The sequence below is a fragment of the Passer montanus genome, unplaced genomic scaffold (genome assembly GCF_014805655.1).
Source record: "Passer montanus isolate IOZ18808 unplaced genomic scaffold, ASM1480565v1 scaffold42, whole genome shotgun sequence".
NCBI lineage: Eukaryota > Metazoa > Chordata > Aves > Passeriformes > Passeridae > Passer > Passer montanus.
Window position 1 is genome coordinate 6,927,171 of NW_024369041.1, and position 13,751 is coordinate 6,940,921.

A 13,751-nucleotide genomic window follows, 5' to 3' on the forward strand; every position below is an offset into this window, starting at 1 on the left:
GCTTGTTTTTCTGTGTCATTACCAAAGGGCTTAAGAGAGCTTTGACAAGACTGCTGTGGCACAGAGTAATTGAGGTTTCTCTTTTCTAAGCCCCAAGGCTGATTTAACTGATTCATGTGGTGTGGTGACAGTCATAGTGACACCATTTGACTTTGAGGGACTGCTAATTCTATCAAAATTAATCCAGAGCCACTTATGCCCTCACCCAGCACCTTGGCTTTCCGTGGAATGGGGTGGCCTGGCTGTCACCTTTCCATTACTCTTCCCTGGAATGCTCCTGATTGTTTAAAATGCTCAGCTGTGCTTCCCAAATTATTGTTGTTCTGAGTTATGACCTGGAGTATTAACAGGCTTGTTTCCCCTGGAAAACACGACCTGTCACCGTTAACAATCTGACACAACAAACAATTAAGGATGCATTAATTTAGCAGGCAGGAAAATGCTTTTAGTTCCCAAGTAACGAGCTTTTAGTTGTAGATGGGCAAAGTGGCATGTAAAGGAAAAGTCCAAGTTCAATTTGTATTCACAAATAGGGGTGTTTGGTTACAATTCCACAGCAAGAATTCCTGTCTTCATCTTTCAGAGGGAGAAGTTTGCAATAAATACATGTGGCTTTTGTCAGAAGAAAGAAGAAGCATTCTGTACTCTTGAGTTTTGGCTTGTGCTTGTCAGTTGATTTAGAGAGATGAAGAAGGAGCTCATTGTGTTTAGTGTGCCTTGTGTGAAATAAGGGGGATTCCAACCTCCAAATACTAATGTCTCATCCTGAAAATATTCATCCAGCACTCAGAAAATGTCTGCCTGGCAAAGCAGAACAGCTAAGTGCCTAGTTTAGAAATCCATTTGGGAATTAGGAATTAGGTGTTCTTGAAAGTTCTCAGTCATCATGGGGATGTTCCCAACCTCCAGCTCCAACCTCCCTTTTTAATGTCTGAAGCAACACCAGGGTGTGTTGTGGTCATGGTCACTTTGGGGTACTCAGAAATTTTACTGGCAGAGTCCAGGTTCCTTTTTTTTTTTTTTTTTCCCCTTGCTTTGAAGACTCAGCCATCAGGCTACCAAACTCCTTTGGAAGTCCAGAAGAAGCTGTCACCCATCCAGCTGTTCAGGGAAGATCGGAGGTCACTTGGCTCTGGGAGGGTTTCTCCGAAAGCCATGAATCCAAGATCTATCCCTTCAATCTGACTGTGCCTATTCCTTCTGCAATGAACACTTCAGGAAAAAAACAGGGATCATTCAAGCCCTGCAGAGCCCAGGACTGGTTTGGGGCCACATTTCCTGAGGAGTCAGAGGTGCCATCACCCTTGGAAGGGCATCTGAGACTGAACCCAGTGCTCTGGGCACTGGAGGCAGAGATCAAACTGAATGCAGAACTCTGCTGTTCCTTGAAGGTCACGGAAAGAAGCAACAGTTGGAAAGTAGTGGGAACCTCAGGGAACTGAGGGAATCTCATCTCCTTCCCTGGCAGGGTGGGCAGGCCCTGGCACTGGGTGCCCAGAGCAGCTGTGGCTGCCCCTGGATCCCTGGCAGTGCCCAAGGCCAGGTTGGACAGGGCTGGGAGCAGCCTGGGACAGTGGAAGGTGTCCCTGCCCATGGCAGGGATGGCACTGGATGGGCTTTAAGGTCCTTTCCAACCCAAACCATTCCATGATTCTGTAATTTCAGTGCTTTGTGTTTAATCCTGGAAGTCAGACTTGGGGATTTTGGCCATCTTAGAAAATCAGTCATAATTCAGAACCTCTGTCTCCCATGACACTTGAATTAATTCCCTGCCTTAGAGCAAACAGGAAGCTCTGAATCAAAATAATTTAAACAAGGATTTACTTCTTGAGTAGCATACAGAGAATTCATTAATTGCTGTAAATTTTCTGTTACTCCTTGCATCTGTGTCTGTTACTCCTTGTCTCTAGTGCACGTGAATTCCATTATACAGCAAGAAGGAAGCTAGAGGGAATATTCCCAAATATATGAAAGAGAACAGATATATACACAGATCCATAATTTGATCTTCCTCCTTGAAAGAACTTCTCAAATTATTTTCTTTCCAAGTTCTAATTAGAGACACTGCCTATTGCTATTTTCCTCAAAAGTTCTGTGTTTTGTGTAAGAAATCCTTACAAATTCCAGCTGATCTGTGAATTCCAGTTTGCACAAGAGGAGTTTGTCCAGACAGATTTCCTCCTCTTGGAGAGAAGGCTTTTCTTCCCACAGCAGCTCTTTTATTATGGAAGCCTCCCAAACTTTCAGTGCTTGTGTGGCTTAGCATGGATAATACTCCCTATAGAGGCTTTGATTTCATGTGCTAAAAGGGAAGGGGTGAATTAAGGAATTCTCATAACGCAATAGATTGATCCCAGTTTTCAATCCAAGGTTTGGAACAGATGGTTATTCCTAAATAAGAGATAAGTTCCTATTATGAGGATGTTGAGGGGACAACTTCTGGCTCTGCAAAACAGGAAAGGGTGCTCAGACCTTGGCAGAGGCTGCCCAGGGAGCTTTGGAATCCCCGTCCCTGGAGGTGTGCAAAGCCATATGAATGTGGCACTTGGGGACACTGGTCAGGGTGGCCTTGGCAGTGCTGGGGAAGGGTTGAACTTGCTGGTCTTAGAGGGCTTTCCCAAGCTAAACAGTTCTGTTTGTCAAGGATGTTCCTTAAATGTCCGTGTTTTACTCTTAATTTCTGCATGAAGTGCTCATATTTTCTGTTCTCTTTTGTGATGTATGAGGTTTTCATTTTGGGAGCTTTCCCTTTCAGCTTTATTTTGGAGTTTTAACAGTTTTTCTATGTCTCATCTCCAGGCTTATTGGAATTTTTTCTCATTAGTGTAATTATTGACAAGCTACAGAATTACACTTCCCTTCACCTGAGGGTCTTCTCTCCAAAATTTCTTTGCAGTCCAGGTGGCAATATCCTCTTCATAGCTTGGAGGGGTGAGAGGGTTGGAAGATAATTCTTTTTAACTTCTCATGGAAGGAAGGAAGGTCTGAAAATGGAATCACAGAGTTGTTAATTCTGTCCCCACTCAAATATAGTTTTCTTGAGGTGAATATCAAAAAATCCTAATATGGAGATCAGCAGAATTATTTTCTGTTTCTTTTTTGATCAAATAAAGGCTTTGCCTCCAATTGTATTATTTGCAAACTACTTATCTCTGAACATGACAGGTTTGTCTAAGAGTTTGTCCAAATTAATAAACTTCCTTGACATCAGAGCCAAGAATGTTTCCTCTCCAAGGCATAGAATGCTCTCATCAATTCCCAACTTCAATTTAAATGACAGGGTACAAATAAAGTAAAAACAAAGTGGAATTTCCTTCAGATTTATCATCCATATCATATATCAGGGCCTGGCCTCCTTAGGACTTGTGCAGGCGATGTAAATTTTACAATTATTGCTTAGGGAAGAATTATCTATGTAAGAAATATTTGAGGGCCCCTAAGAAAGATATAAACTGCTCTTCTGTATCTTTTATTTATGTTCATTATAAAAGAGAAGTTAGCAGGGTTTCTCAAATAATGAGTAAGAAATGCCTGATATGAGGCTGAGATGGCTTTTTCCCTGGTTAAATTTCCAGGAATAGCTTTAGGATTCCTTCCCAAACTGTGCTGGATGATTCTGTTGTAGAAAAGCCTCATTTTTAACCAGGCAAAGCAGTTTCCAAACTTTCCTGTGCTGGATTTGCATGAAGAGTATCCCGGGAAAACCAGTTATGAATTAGGTGTGTCTCATTATTTTAGGGAACCAATTTAAAGAATTTTAGATATATTTAAATATTTGTGAAGACATTTTTTTGTTGCTTCTGTGCCTCTTTTAGTATCCTCAACAAACCTCGGCGACTTTTCATAATTGCTTAGGAAATCTGTGAATTCACTTTCCAGGAAAGATAGAGAGAGACTGTTTACAAGGGCTTGGACACAGGGAATGGCTTCCCACTGCCAGAGGGCAGGGATGGATGGGATATTGGAAGGAATTGTTCCCTGGGAGGGTGGGCAGACCCTGGCACAGGGTGCCCAGAGCAGCTGTGGCTGCCCCTGCATCCCTGGCAGTGCCCAAGGCCAGATTGGATACTGGGAGTTGGAGCAGCCTGGGACAGGGGAAATTGTCCTGCCATGGCAGGGGTGGCACTGGATGGGCTTTCCAACACAAACTGTGATTCCATGATTTTTATGTGGACTCAAAGCCCACCCAGTGCCACCCCTGCCATGGGCAGGGACACCTTCCACTGTCCCAGGTTGGTCCAAAACTCAATGTTCAGCCTGGCCTTGAGCATTCCAGGGGCAGCCACAGCTTCTCTGGACACCCTATGCCAAGGCCTCCACACTCTTCCATATGTTCTGATCCAGTGTCAGGCTGAAAAGAGAAAAGAGGTTCTGGATTATCCCTGAGCACGGGCAGTGATTATTTATTCAATGGGATTTTAGTGTCTGGTAACTTTTCCATGATTCCCAGCAGGGATGATGATGTTGTTTCCAATCCTGCTCTGTGCTGCAGTTCTGGAGAAGCCCCTGTATTTCATTGTGGTTGTTAAATAGGGGCTTTTTCAGAACAGCACATCAATCTGAGGTTGGAGCTTCGGCAAATCTTTGGAGCCATCTAATGGGGATTTAAAAATGTTGGTTTTGTTTAATAATCTTTGATCAGGCACTTTCTGATGTTAATGAGAGAAGTGCTGCTCTCAAGGACACACAGGTGATCCCCACTTCATGGTAAAGGTGAGCATTGCTAAGGCAGCAGTGAAATAACAAATATATCCTGTATTTGGGTGATATATGGAGATTTTTAAGTATTCCCATTTCCTTTCGCAGTTTCAGAGTCTCTTACTGATTTTAAGGAAGAGAACCCAGGGGGTTGCTGCTAACCCGGAATCTGCTTTGAATGCTCCTTGTGATTTCACCCCCTGTTGGTCATTTGCTAAATTGTGATTAATAAAAAAGGAAGATTATGTGAAATATTTGTCTTATTACAATGATTTCTGAATTCATTCACATCTGATAATTTTCTAAACTATGACTCATGAAAACAGGGATTACTTGAAATGTTGGTCTTCTTATAGAATCTTATTTTAACACCCTTTCAAGTTCAGGGAGAGGACCATTTTATAAAATTTCCTAAATTAATTTTAGTTTTTGTCTCAATAAGGTGGTTTTTTCCCTTGCAAAATATTATTTCTTTGCAAAAATCTTGCCTTTTAAATTCAGATGTGAAAATTTAAATATAACAAATGGTGCACTGGCCTTGATGTGTTGGCTGACAGGGAGGGTGCTTAAGATGAGTAAAGAATGGCAAGGAATGTGAAAAATACTGAAAATCCTTAGGCAAGAGTTGGGAAAAAAAAAAATCCCAAACATTTCTTTTCCTTCCTCCCTTTCTCCTTATAAAATCCTCTCAAAGAGACAAAATGCTGCAGATGATCAATCACAGCCGGTGAAAATTATCTGGAATGAAAAGAAATCTTTTCCAAATGGGAATTCCTGCCTTAATCCAGTGTTATTTAACACCATGTTGCCTCAGTTTATTAAATGAGAGGGTGTTTATTTCCCTGAATTTCATGGAGCTGAGTTACCTTTGGAAAAGCTGATTTACATTCAGTGTGCATCACAGCAGAGCAAACATTCTGGAGTGGCTTTTGTGTGGACGAGAAGGCAGAAAGTGCATTTTCCTTTTAAATATAAAATGTGGGAATGGCAGTTTCAGGAACAATTAGCCAATAACTGGGGCTCAGTAAACAGAAGCTGCCAGCCTGGGAGCCCCTTGTGCTGTCTTGGTTCAAAATCCTCTGGATTTTGGAATTTTTAAGTAGTAAGGGGTTATTTTATGCAGATGTTGGGAGCTTTTAGGACACTGAAAGCACACCAGCTGGATCTGGAGCTGGGAAGAGCTGCTTCTGACACCAGTAGAGCACCAGAAGATAGAGGTCTCCATTCAGAGTTTTTGTTTGGGGTTTTGTTTGGTTTTGTTTTTTTCTCTTTCTTTATTTTGCTGGTCTGGGGTTTTTGTTAAGGGAAGATGGTTGCAGATTTCTCTGTGAAGCTTGTGAGGTGCCACTTTCAAACAGGTTTATTCTTCCTAAAGAAAAGGGATTTCTTCTGGGGTCACATCTCCACAGTGTAATTCCTGTGAGTGTCCTGTCATAAACATTTCATGGAATCTGGGAATTTTTATGGTTGGAAATGACCTCCAAGATTATCAAGTCCAACCTGTGACCAGGCACCACCTTGTAACTAAAACATGACTGCAAAGTGCCGCATCCTCTCACATTTTAAACACTTCCAGGCATGCAGGCTCAAAACCTCCCCTTTTAAACCTATCCCAAAGCTTGACCACCCTTTCCATGCAGAAATTCCTGCTGCTGTCCAAGCTGAGCCTCCCCTGGCCCAGCCTGAGGCCCTTTCCCCTTCTCCTGTCCCTGTTCCCTGGCAGCACAGCCCGACCCCCCCTGGCTGTCCCCTCCTGGCAGGGAGTTGTGCAGAGCCACAAGGTCCCCCCTGAGCCTCCTTTGCTCCAGGCTGAGCCCCTTCCCAGCTCCCTCAGCCCCTCCTGGGGCTCCAGCCCCTTCCCAGCTCCATTCCCTTCCCTGGCCACGCTCCAGCCCCTCCAGGGCTCTCTGGCTGGGAGGGCCCAAATTTCCCTCAGAGGAATTTGATATAAAGCATCAGAACACATAAGACTTAAACTTTAAGACACTGAATTGGATTAATTGATTTAAATTTCAATATATTAAACACAATAGTTTATTTAAATAAGTCAATGTGCGGTTTTGATCTGGAGCTCTCACTCTAAGGGAGCAGAGAAAAGGGATGTGACTCAAGCCAACACCTCTCCTCCACCTTTTGGATTGGGAGAGAAAATTTCCATAGGTAGTACAGACATATTTTGTTGACATTTTATATTAAATACAGTTAATTTTGCTCTTCCCACTTCCTGGGATGTTAAAACTGGGTTGTAAAATAGAACATCAGGATGGGGTGGGGGTAGGATGATACAGGATGATTGTTCTACTTAATCAGTTCAGTTAATTATCACTGTGGTGTATTTTGATTGATAAATCACTAATTTTCTTTTCACATTCTGGCAAATTTTGGTATTTCCAGATTTTTCCCTCCACTCACAACAAATATTCCTTAAATCCTTAAAATACTGAATAAAAACTAAAAGATAACTGATATTTTTCATGTATCTGTAATATATGAGTCAGTCTTGAGCTTGTCTTGTTTTGTCTTCTAAAAATTCAAAATAAACTCTTGAAACGCTTCTCTTTTCACAAAAGCATATCTAAAAAACTTTATTATCTGCTTACTGGTGTTTCTGCAGTAGAGTTGTCACTTGGGAAGCTGTAAAATAAAGAGAATTTCTTCAAAATGTTCTTTTTCTGCCTAGACTTCGACTGCTACTGTCAATATAGTGGTGACAGATGTCAATGACAACGGACCAGTTTTTGACATGTTTCTCCCCAAAAACCTCTCTGTGCAGGAGGAGGAAGCCAATGCTTTTGTTGGTCAAGTAAGGGTAAGTCAATAAAATTGTTTATTTTATTACCCAAACTGTCCAGATGATGAGGAAGGAGCACAAAATAATTGTGCCTTAGACAAAAACCCATCCAAATATCTACAGCTGAAATGCAAACTCTCCATTTGTGGCTACACAGTCACATTTAGGGGCTTAAAAATATTGGAATTGTTTTCTTCCCTGTGCTAAATACTGAAAACACTTTGTCACTTAAAAATAGCACATTAAAAAGCCTGTTTTTAGGAAATTCCACTGTAAAAACTTGCTGGTAACAGATTTACAGGGTCAAAACAGTGTTGCCTCATTTTTAAATTATTTGTTTTGAGATAGAATTCAAACATGCTGAGCAAGTGACACCCGGGGGTAGGAAATTGTCGCACCTAGGGGAAATTTTGAGGCCATTAAGGGGAAAATCAGTTAAACCCTTGAATGAAATCATTACTGACCTGGCATAAAAATAGGGAATAGTGTAAATTTGAGGGTTTGAAGCTGTAACACATGGGAGTCTTCTGGATGAGGATTCACTCTCTTGAAGAAAACATGACTTTTTTTCGTCATGTTTGTTTTTCCTGACTCAAGGGAAAGAAGAAAATATTAATTAGAGGGGTTTTCAATCCAGACGTTGAATATAATCTCTCATATCTGCTGCACTAAGGTTGGATCCAGCAGGAGGTAAAAGAGGAATTGGGAAGCATTTTTCAGGCATTTAGGTGAAAAATGTGCCTTTTTTTTTCCCAGCAGCAACCATATAAAAAAAAAAGAAAAGGGAGCTCCCTAAGTAGAAGCTAGTGAAAAACAGGACATTTTGGGTACTTTGGGAAACCAAATACCCATAATAATCATGTTCCTTCACATCGTTATATTATTTAATAAGAAATCAGAGCTGGTCTTGGACAAAGTTTGGATCCCTTGGTGCAATTAAGTCAGTTTTGATAAATGGTTAAATTATTGCTCTGCATTTTGTCTTTGCCTTCCTGTGTGGTTGTTTTTCATTTTGCATCCTAAAAGGCACAGGTGGAACATTTCAGATCAGTCCCAAATATCCTTCAAATCCATTTTGTGCTTTGCTGGGGGCCCTCAAGGCTCAATCATCTTCCAAACACGAGCTTGCCTCTATTTTTAGCTGTGACAGAACTGTAAAATGCAACAAATAATTGCCACAAGAAGCTCCCTGGCTTCTAAATTAGTGCAATTTCTAAGTTGTGTGGAAATGAAAATATTTATTGTGGTCTTGGGATAATTTATTCCTATTTGGAGTGACAGAAACTGCTTCTGACTTTCCCTGTGCTTTTTATCCCTGGATGGAGAAATCTTTTTCTTTATAGCCCAAATACTGGATATATTTCTCCTCTGTCATGTTCACAACTGCAAATTGATGTAGGGGTATCCATTGGAAATGCCATTCTGTGGTATAGAAAAGAGAAATTGGGGTATTTGGAATTTTTGTTTTCTGGCTCCAGTGAGATTATTGAAATAATGGTGATGAGAGTTTGGGTGTAGCTGTGTTGTTTGAGGATATTCCTTAAAAACTGAAATAGCTTTTGCTGTGTTGTGCTTCACTGTAGATAAAACCACAGTGAGTATGGGAGAGGTGCTAATGGGAATAAATTTTGTATGGAAGCTTTAATGTGGATAAAATGTACATAAAGGGCTATTTTAGATGGGAATAGCCTGGTAAAAGAAGAAATCCTTATAGTTCTGTGTGGTTTACCTACCAAGAATCAGCCCTCTGATTAACAAAACTGCTTTTCAGAAAAGTTTTTACTCATTTCAAACAGAAACCTAAAATCCACCAGAGCAAGTATTCATACAGAGGATTTTAAATGAAAATACAGATTTAGATTTTGTGGTGTCCCTTTCCCTTTGGAATGTCACCTTCCCATTTTACCTGGGGAAAAATAAATAGCAAAATATTTTTACCTTAAAACCCAATGTCTGTCCCTGCTGCTCATGGGAGCAGAGACTCTGGTGAGGAAGGATGTTGAAAAGATGCTCAAACCACTTTGATCCCTCAGGATTTTTGACTCAGGAGGTTTAGTCTCAGGATTGGGTGCCTGGGCTCATTGTCAGAATTCCAGAGTGGTTTGGGTTGGGAGGGATGTTAAATCTCATTCCATTCCAGCCCTGCAACCCTGGACACTTCCAGGAATGGGGATTCTAAGCAGTTTGGGGTGTAAATCAATCAGAACACTCTCAGGAATAACTCCTGCCACAGACCAGAGATTTCTGTGCTCTGCTTTGTTTTCAGTGGGAAAGCTGGACTTTCGAATAGATTCCTGTAAGGATTTTGATAATATTTTGGGCTGGTTTCCCAGGGAGATGTAGCAGGAAGGCAGGGAGATGTTTCCTGTGGGAGAGGGAGGGTTTGGAGCGTTTATTCCATGCAGGCAGACAATATCCACACTTGGAAGTGCTGTCCCTCTCCAGCAGCTCTGCTGCCAGCTGGAGCTGCAGGAGGCACTGGCACAGCAGTGCTGCCTGTGAGCATTCCAGGAGCCTCCTGAAGATGAAAAGAACAAAAGTCAGACAGGATAATGCTGCCAGTGGAGCGGATGTGTTCCCAATCCTTTTATTTCATGCTGTTTTCTCTAAATTGGGGCAGTCAGAGGTGGATTGGATTCCCTGCTGCTGCTTCCCCTCTGATCCTGGGGATTCCCCAGTAAGGCAGGAGCACAGCTGCTGTGTGAAAGTCTCCACAAAGGGCCCCCAGGAATCCAAAAGCTCCAGCTGGAAACTCCACAGTGAAATTCAGGCACTTTCTTGCAGTCTAAACCAGCTGGAGATGGGGCATCAGGATGATCTGCGTTGTACACTGCACTTTCATCAATTCCAGGGGCATGGGAGGTAAAAAAGATGGAATGACACTTAGGAAAGGGATCAATATATTGATCTGCAGCCATGTTCACAGCCTTGGGCAGGGGAAGACAGTCCCCAGCAGTTTGTTACAGACTCTAGAAAAGCAGCCTGGGGTTAAACAAAAAGCTGTTGAGCTGATCCCTGGAGGGGAAAGACATCCCTTGACATAAGTTTTTATTCATTTGGGGTTTTATTTATATCCAGATTCTTTCACCCAACCCCATAATTCATTTATTGTTAGATATTTTGGTGTCATTGATCAGCACTGTGTGAAAACTCCAGCATGAATGTCTTGCTATCAAGGAGAGATGGCCACAGGGAAGGAAATGAGATGGAAAATGGGGATAAAGAATTATGTGCTCAAGTATCACTGGCCCTTGGATCTTCCCTAAAATGGAAACAGGATAAATTAATTCCAGTAATTACAGCAGTTTGCAGGGTGTGTGATACCTCTGTCACCTGCTTGGTTTTAAGTTACACAATAAATGCTTTAAGAAAAGTTGTTTTTTAGGATGGACCTATTCTTCCTACTGGAAAAGATGGGAAAGTTTGGAGGAATTTATTTGGTTGTACTATACTAGCCCTCCTGAATGCTGATGAAATGTAATTATTTCCCAACAGAGCTTTCTGGCCATGGGTATCAGTGAATTCTTACAGGCTCCTGTTTTTATTTAATAAATTCATAAAGTGATAAACCCTGGATCTAAAGCCCAATTTAAATTTCACGGCTGTTGGGTAAAGCTTGTTGTGTTGGACTAAATGACCTCTGGAGATCTCTCAAAAACAGCTCCTCCTGTGTTTCTACAAGCAGGAAAAACTCCTTAAAATGCTGGTGAGGAATTATTGCCCATGCACATGGAATTGTTGGGATGAGATGAGCTTTGAGGTCCTTTCCATCCCAAAGCATCTGTGATTCTATGATTTTATTACATTACAGTATCTTGTGGAAAAGTCTAGAAAGGAATCTGAGTTTTCCTAAATCCCCACTGCATTGTTTTCAGTGTGAAGGGTGTGATTTCCCAAAACCTGCACTGCAGATTGTACTTTGTCTGTGTTAAAGATACAGGCTCCTGAAATTAAATTCCCAAATTTCCTGGACTTTAAGACAACTTGAAGGAAAAATAGAGGTGGAGATAAAAGGAGAAGACCAGGAAAAAAGGGAGATTTACTGGCAGGAGAGGACAATCCAGGAGGAAAAGGAATTAAAATTAGACGTGGAAGAGATAGGACAAATCCAGGAAAAAAGCGGATTTAATGGCAAGAGAGGACTATCCAGGAGGGAAAGTACTTGAGCCTTTGGGGAGGAATAAAATCACAGGCTCTGAAGTAAATCTCAAATACCCAGAGTGAGTCCAGGACTCCTGCTCACTGTATGACCCAGTGGCTAACAATGCAGTTTGAATTAATCTCATAAATGTAAAACCAACAGGAGCAGCTGGGATTTGAGTCAGAATGCATGAAAAAGCAAATCAGACCCCAAACTCAGAGAATCAGAATGTAGCAGATGAACTCCAAGCAGAGTTCATCTTCATTTCTTGTAAGTGGTTGGATGATTACAAGATCATTGGGAGAGAGCCTTGGTGGTATAATTTCCTTCAGTTTATTAAGGAATTTGTCCCCAGGTAGGATAGAAAGGACTTCAGTAAGGCCTTTAGCACTGTCTCTCTCAAGATTCTCATGGAGATGTTGATCACAGAAAAAAAATTCATGTATTCTAGTTGGATTTTCATGTTTGTTGACAGGCAAATTCCGCTTACAACAAGATTGATGTCTTGAGTCCAAAGCTGTGGCATCAGGAGAAGGAGGTGGGGTTATAAATTTGGGCTGTTTATTTCCGTTCCGGACCATCAGTGCTGGACAGAATTACCTCTTCCTGCTGGCACCAGGGAATTCCTGGAAGGTATTTGGCAGCAATGGCTGCAGCCATAGTTCCTCATCTTTTTCCATGAACTTAGGTCAACTTGGATACAGCTGAGAGGTTGACAAAGCTCCTTACCACCCACATTGTGACCTCTTAAGTGAAAGGGATTTCAAAAGCTGTGCTCTTGTCTTCCCTGTTCCCGAAATTTATTATATTTGTGCATTCATCTGCACCTTTGCCCTCCAGATGATATTTGTGCTTTAATGCAGTGGAAATACTGATATTTGTTATCAGCATGTTCATGGCAGTTGATTGTTGAGAGTCTAAGGATTTCCCATGAAAGGAATTCTTGGTTTTGTCTGCTGACACTTTACATTTTGGGATGCCCTTAAACACTGTTATCTTTTTCAGTTTGATGCCAAACTAAATCTTCTGAATCAGTGATTTCGTGTCTCTGGTTCATGCCCTTTTAGGATTTTGATGCCTGATTCCCATCCCTGGCAGTGTCCAAGGCCAGGCTGGATGGGGCTTGGAGCAGCCTGGGACAGTGGAAAGTATCCCTGGCCATGTCAGGGGTGGCACTGAATGGGCTTTAAGGTCTCTTCCAACTCAAAGTCAAGAGAAATTCCAAAAAATAACATTAGAAAAATATTTGGGAGCCCAGTTAAATGTGCAGAATTTAAACAGTATATTCCATCTGTGATTTCTGTGATTTTTGGGAGGGCTTTGTGGTGTTTTGATTTTTCTAGTGTGCAAATGCATTGGTTTAATCTCTTGATCATATCATTGCCAAAGAACACACTCATCAAAACCCCAAATTTTTTATCATCCTTTCAGGACAACCGAGTCTCCAAGGTTAGGATTTTATTGTGTGCCAGCCTGAAGAAAGCTGGGCTGGTTGAAGCTATGAAGTGTTAAAATGTGATTAACTCATGTAGGCGGTTCACCAGCTCATCCAGTGATGGGTTTGCAGCCATGAGCTTTTGGATTTTCATTTATATTTGCTCTTAGGGTTTAACTGCTCTTAATGTGCAATTTTGTTTGGAATCACATTTAATTGGTTTTGGAATTAACCCTCCAGGTGCACTGGAATTGGCAGAGACCATGGAAGTAATCATCCAGGGTTCTTCTGGCTTGTCTAATGCCTAAAAATAGGGCAGGGTTGGAAAATTATGTCAGTATTTGAAAATGTACAGAGTGTTTCCTTTATCCTCCTCTGAGCAGAGTGAAGGATAAGCTGCCATGACCTGGGAATTCAGTAGGAAGCTGAAGTTCCTAGAGGATATCCACAAAACCTGCAGGATTTTTCCAAAGGATGCGTGTGCACTTGGGCCTCAAAGATGTAGAATTTGCTTTGAAATTGCAAGACAGCCAAAATCAAAGAATCAAAGACCTGTTTTGGCTAGAAGGGACCTCAAAGCCAATCCAGTGTCACCCCTGCCATGGGCAGGGACACCTTCCACTGTACCAGGCTGCTCCAAGCCCCAGCGTCCAGCCTGGCCTTGGGCACTGCCAGGGATCCAGGGG

At 41.8% G+C, this 13,751-nt stretch overlaps 1 protein-coding gene across 4 annotated transcripts in view; it reads left to right on the plus strand.

The window, feature by feature from the left end:
• The window catches only part of PCDH15 (protocadherin related 15), a 637,965-nt gene that overhangs the window by 523,722 nt on the left and 100,492 nt on the right, over positions 1 to 13,751 (plus strand). For all 4 annotated transcript variants that reach the window (XM_039719696.1, XM_039719693.1, XM_039719694.1 and 1 more), the window contains one exon: positions 7,379 to 7,507. In XM_039719696.1, coding sequence (XP_039575630.1) covers positions 7,379 to 7,507 — 129 coding nt within the window. The remainder of the gene's footprint in view (positions 1 to 7,378; positions 7,508 to 13,751) is intronic.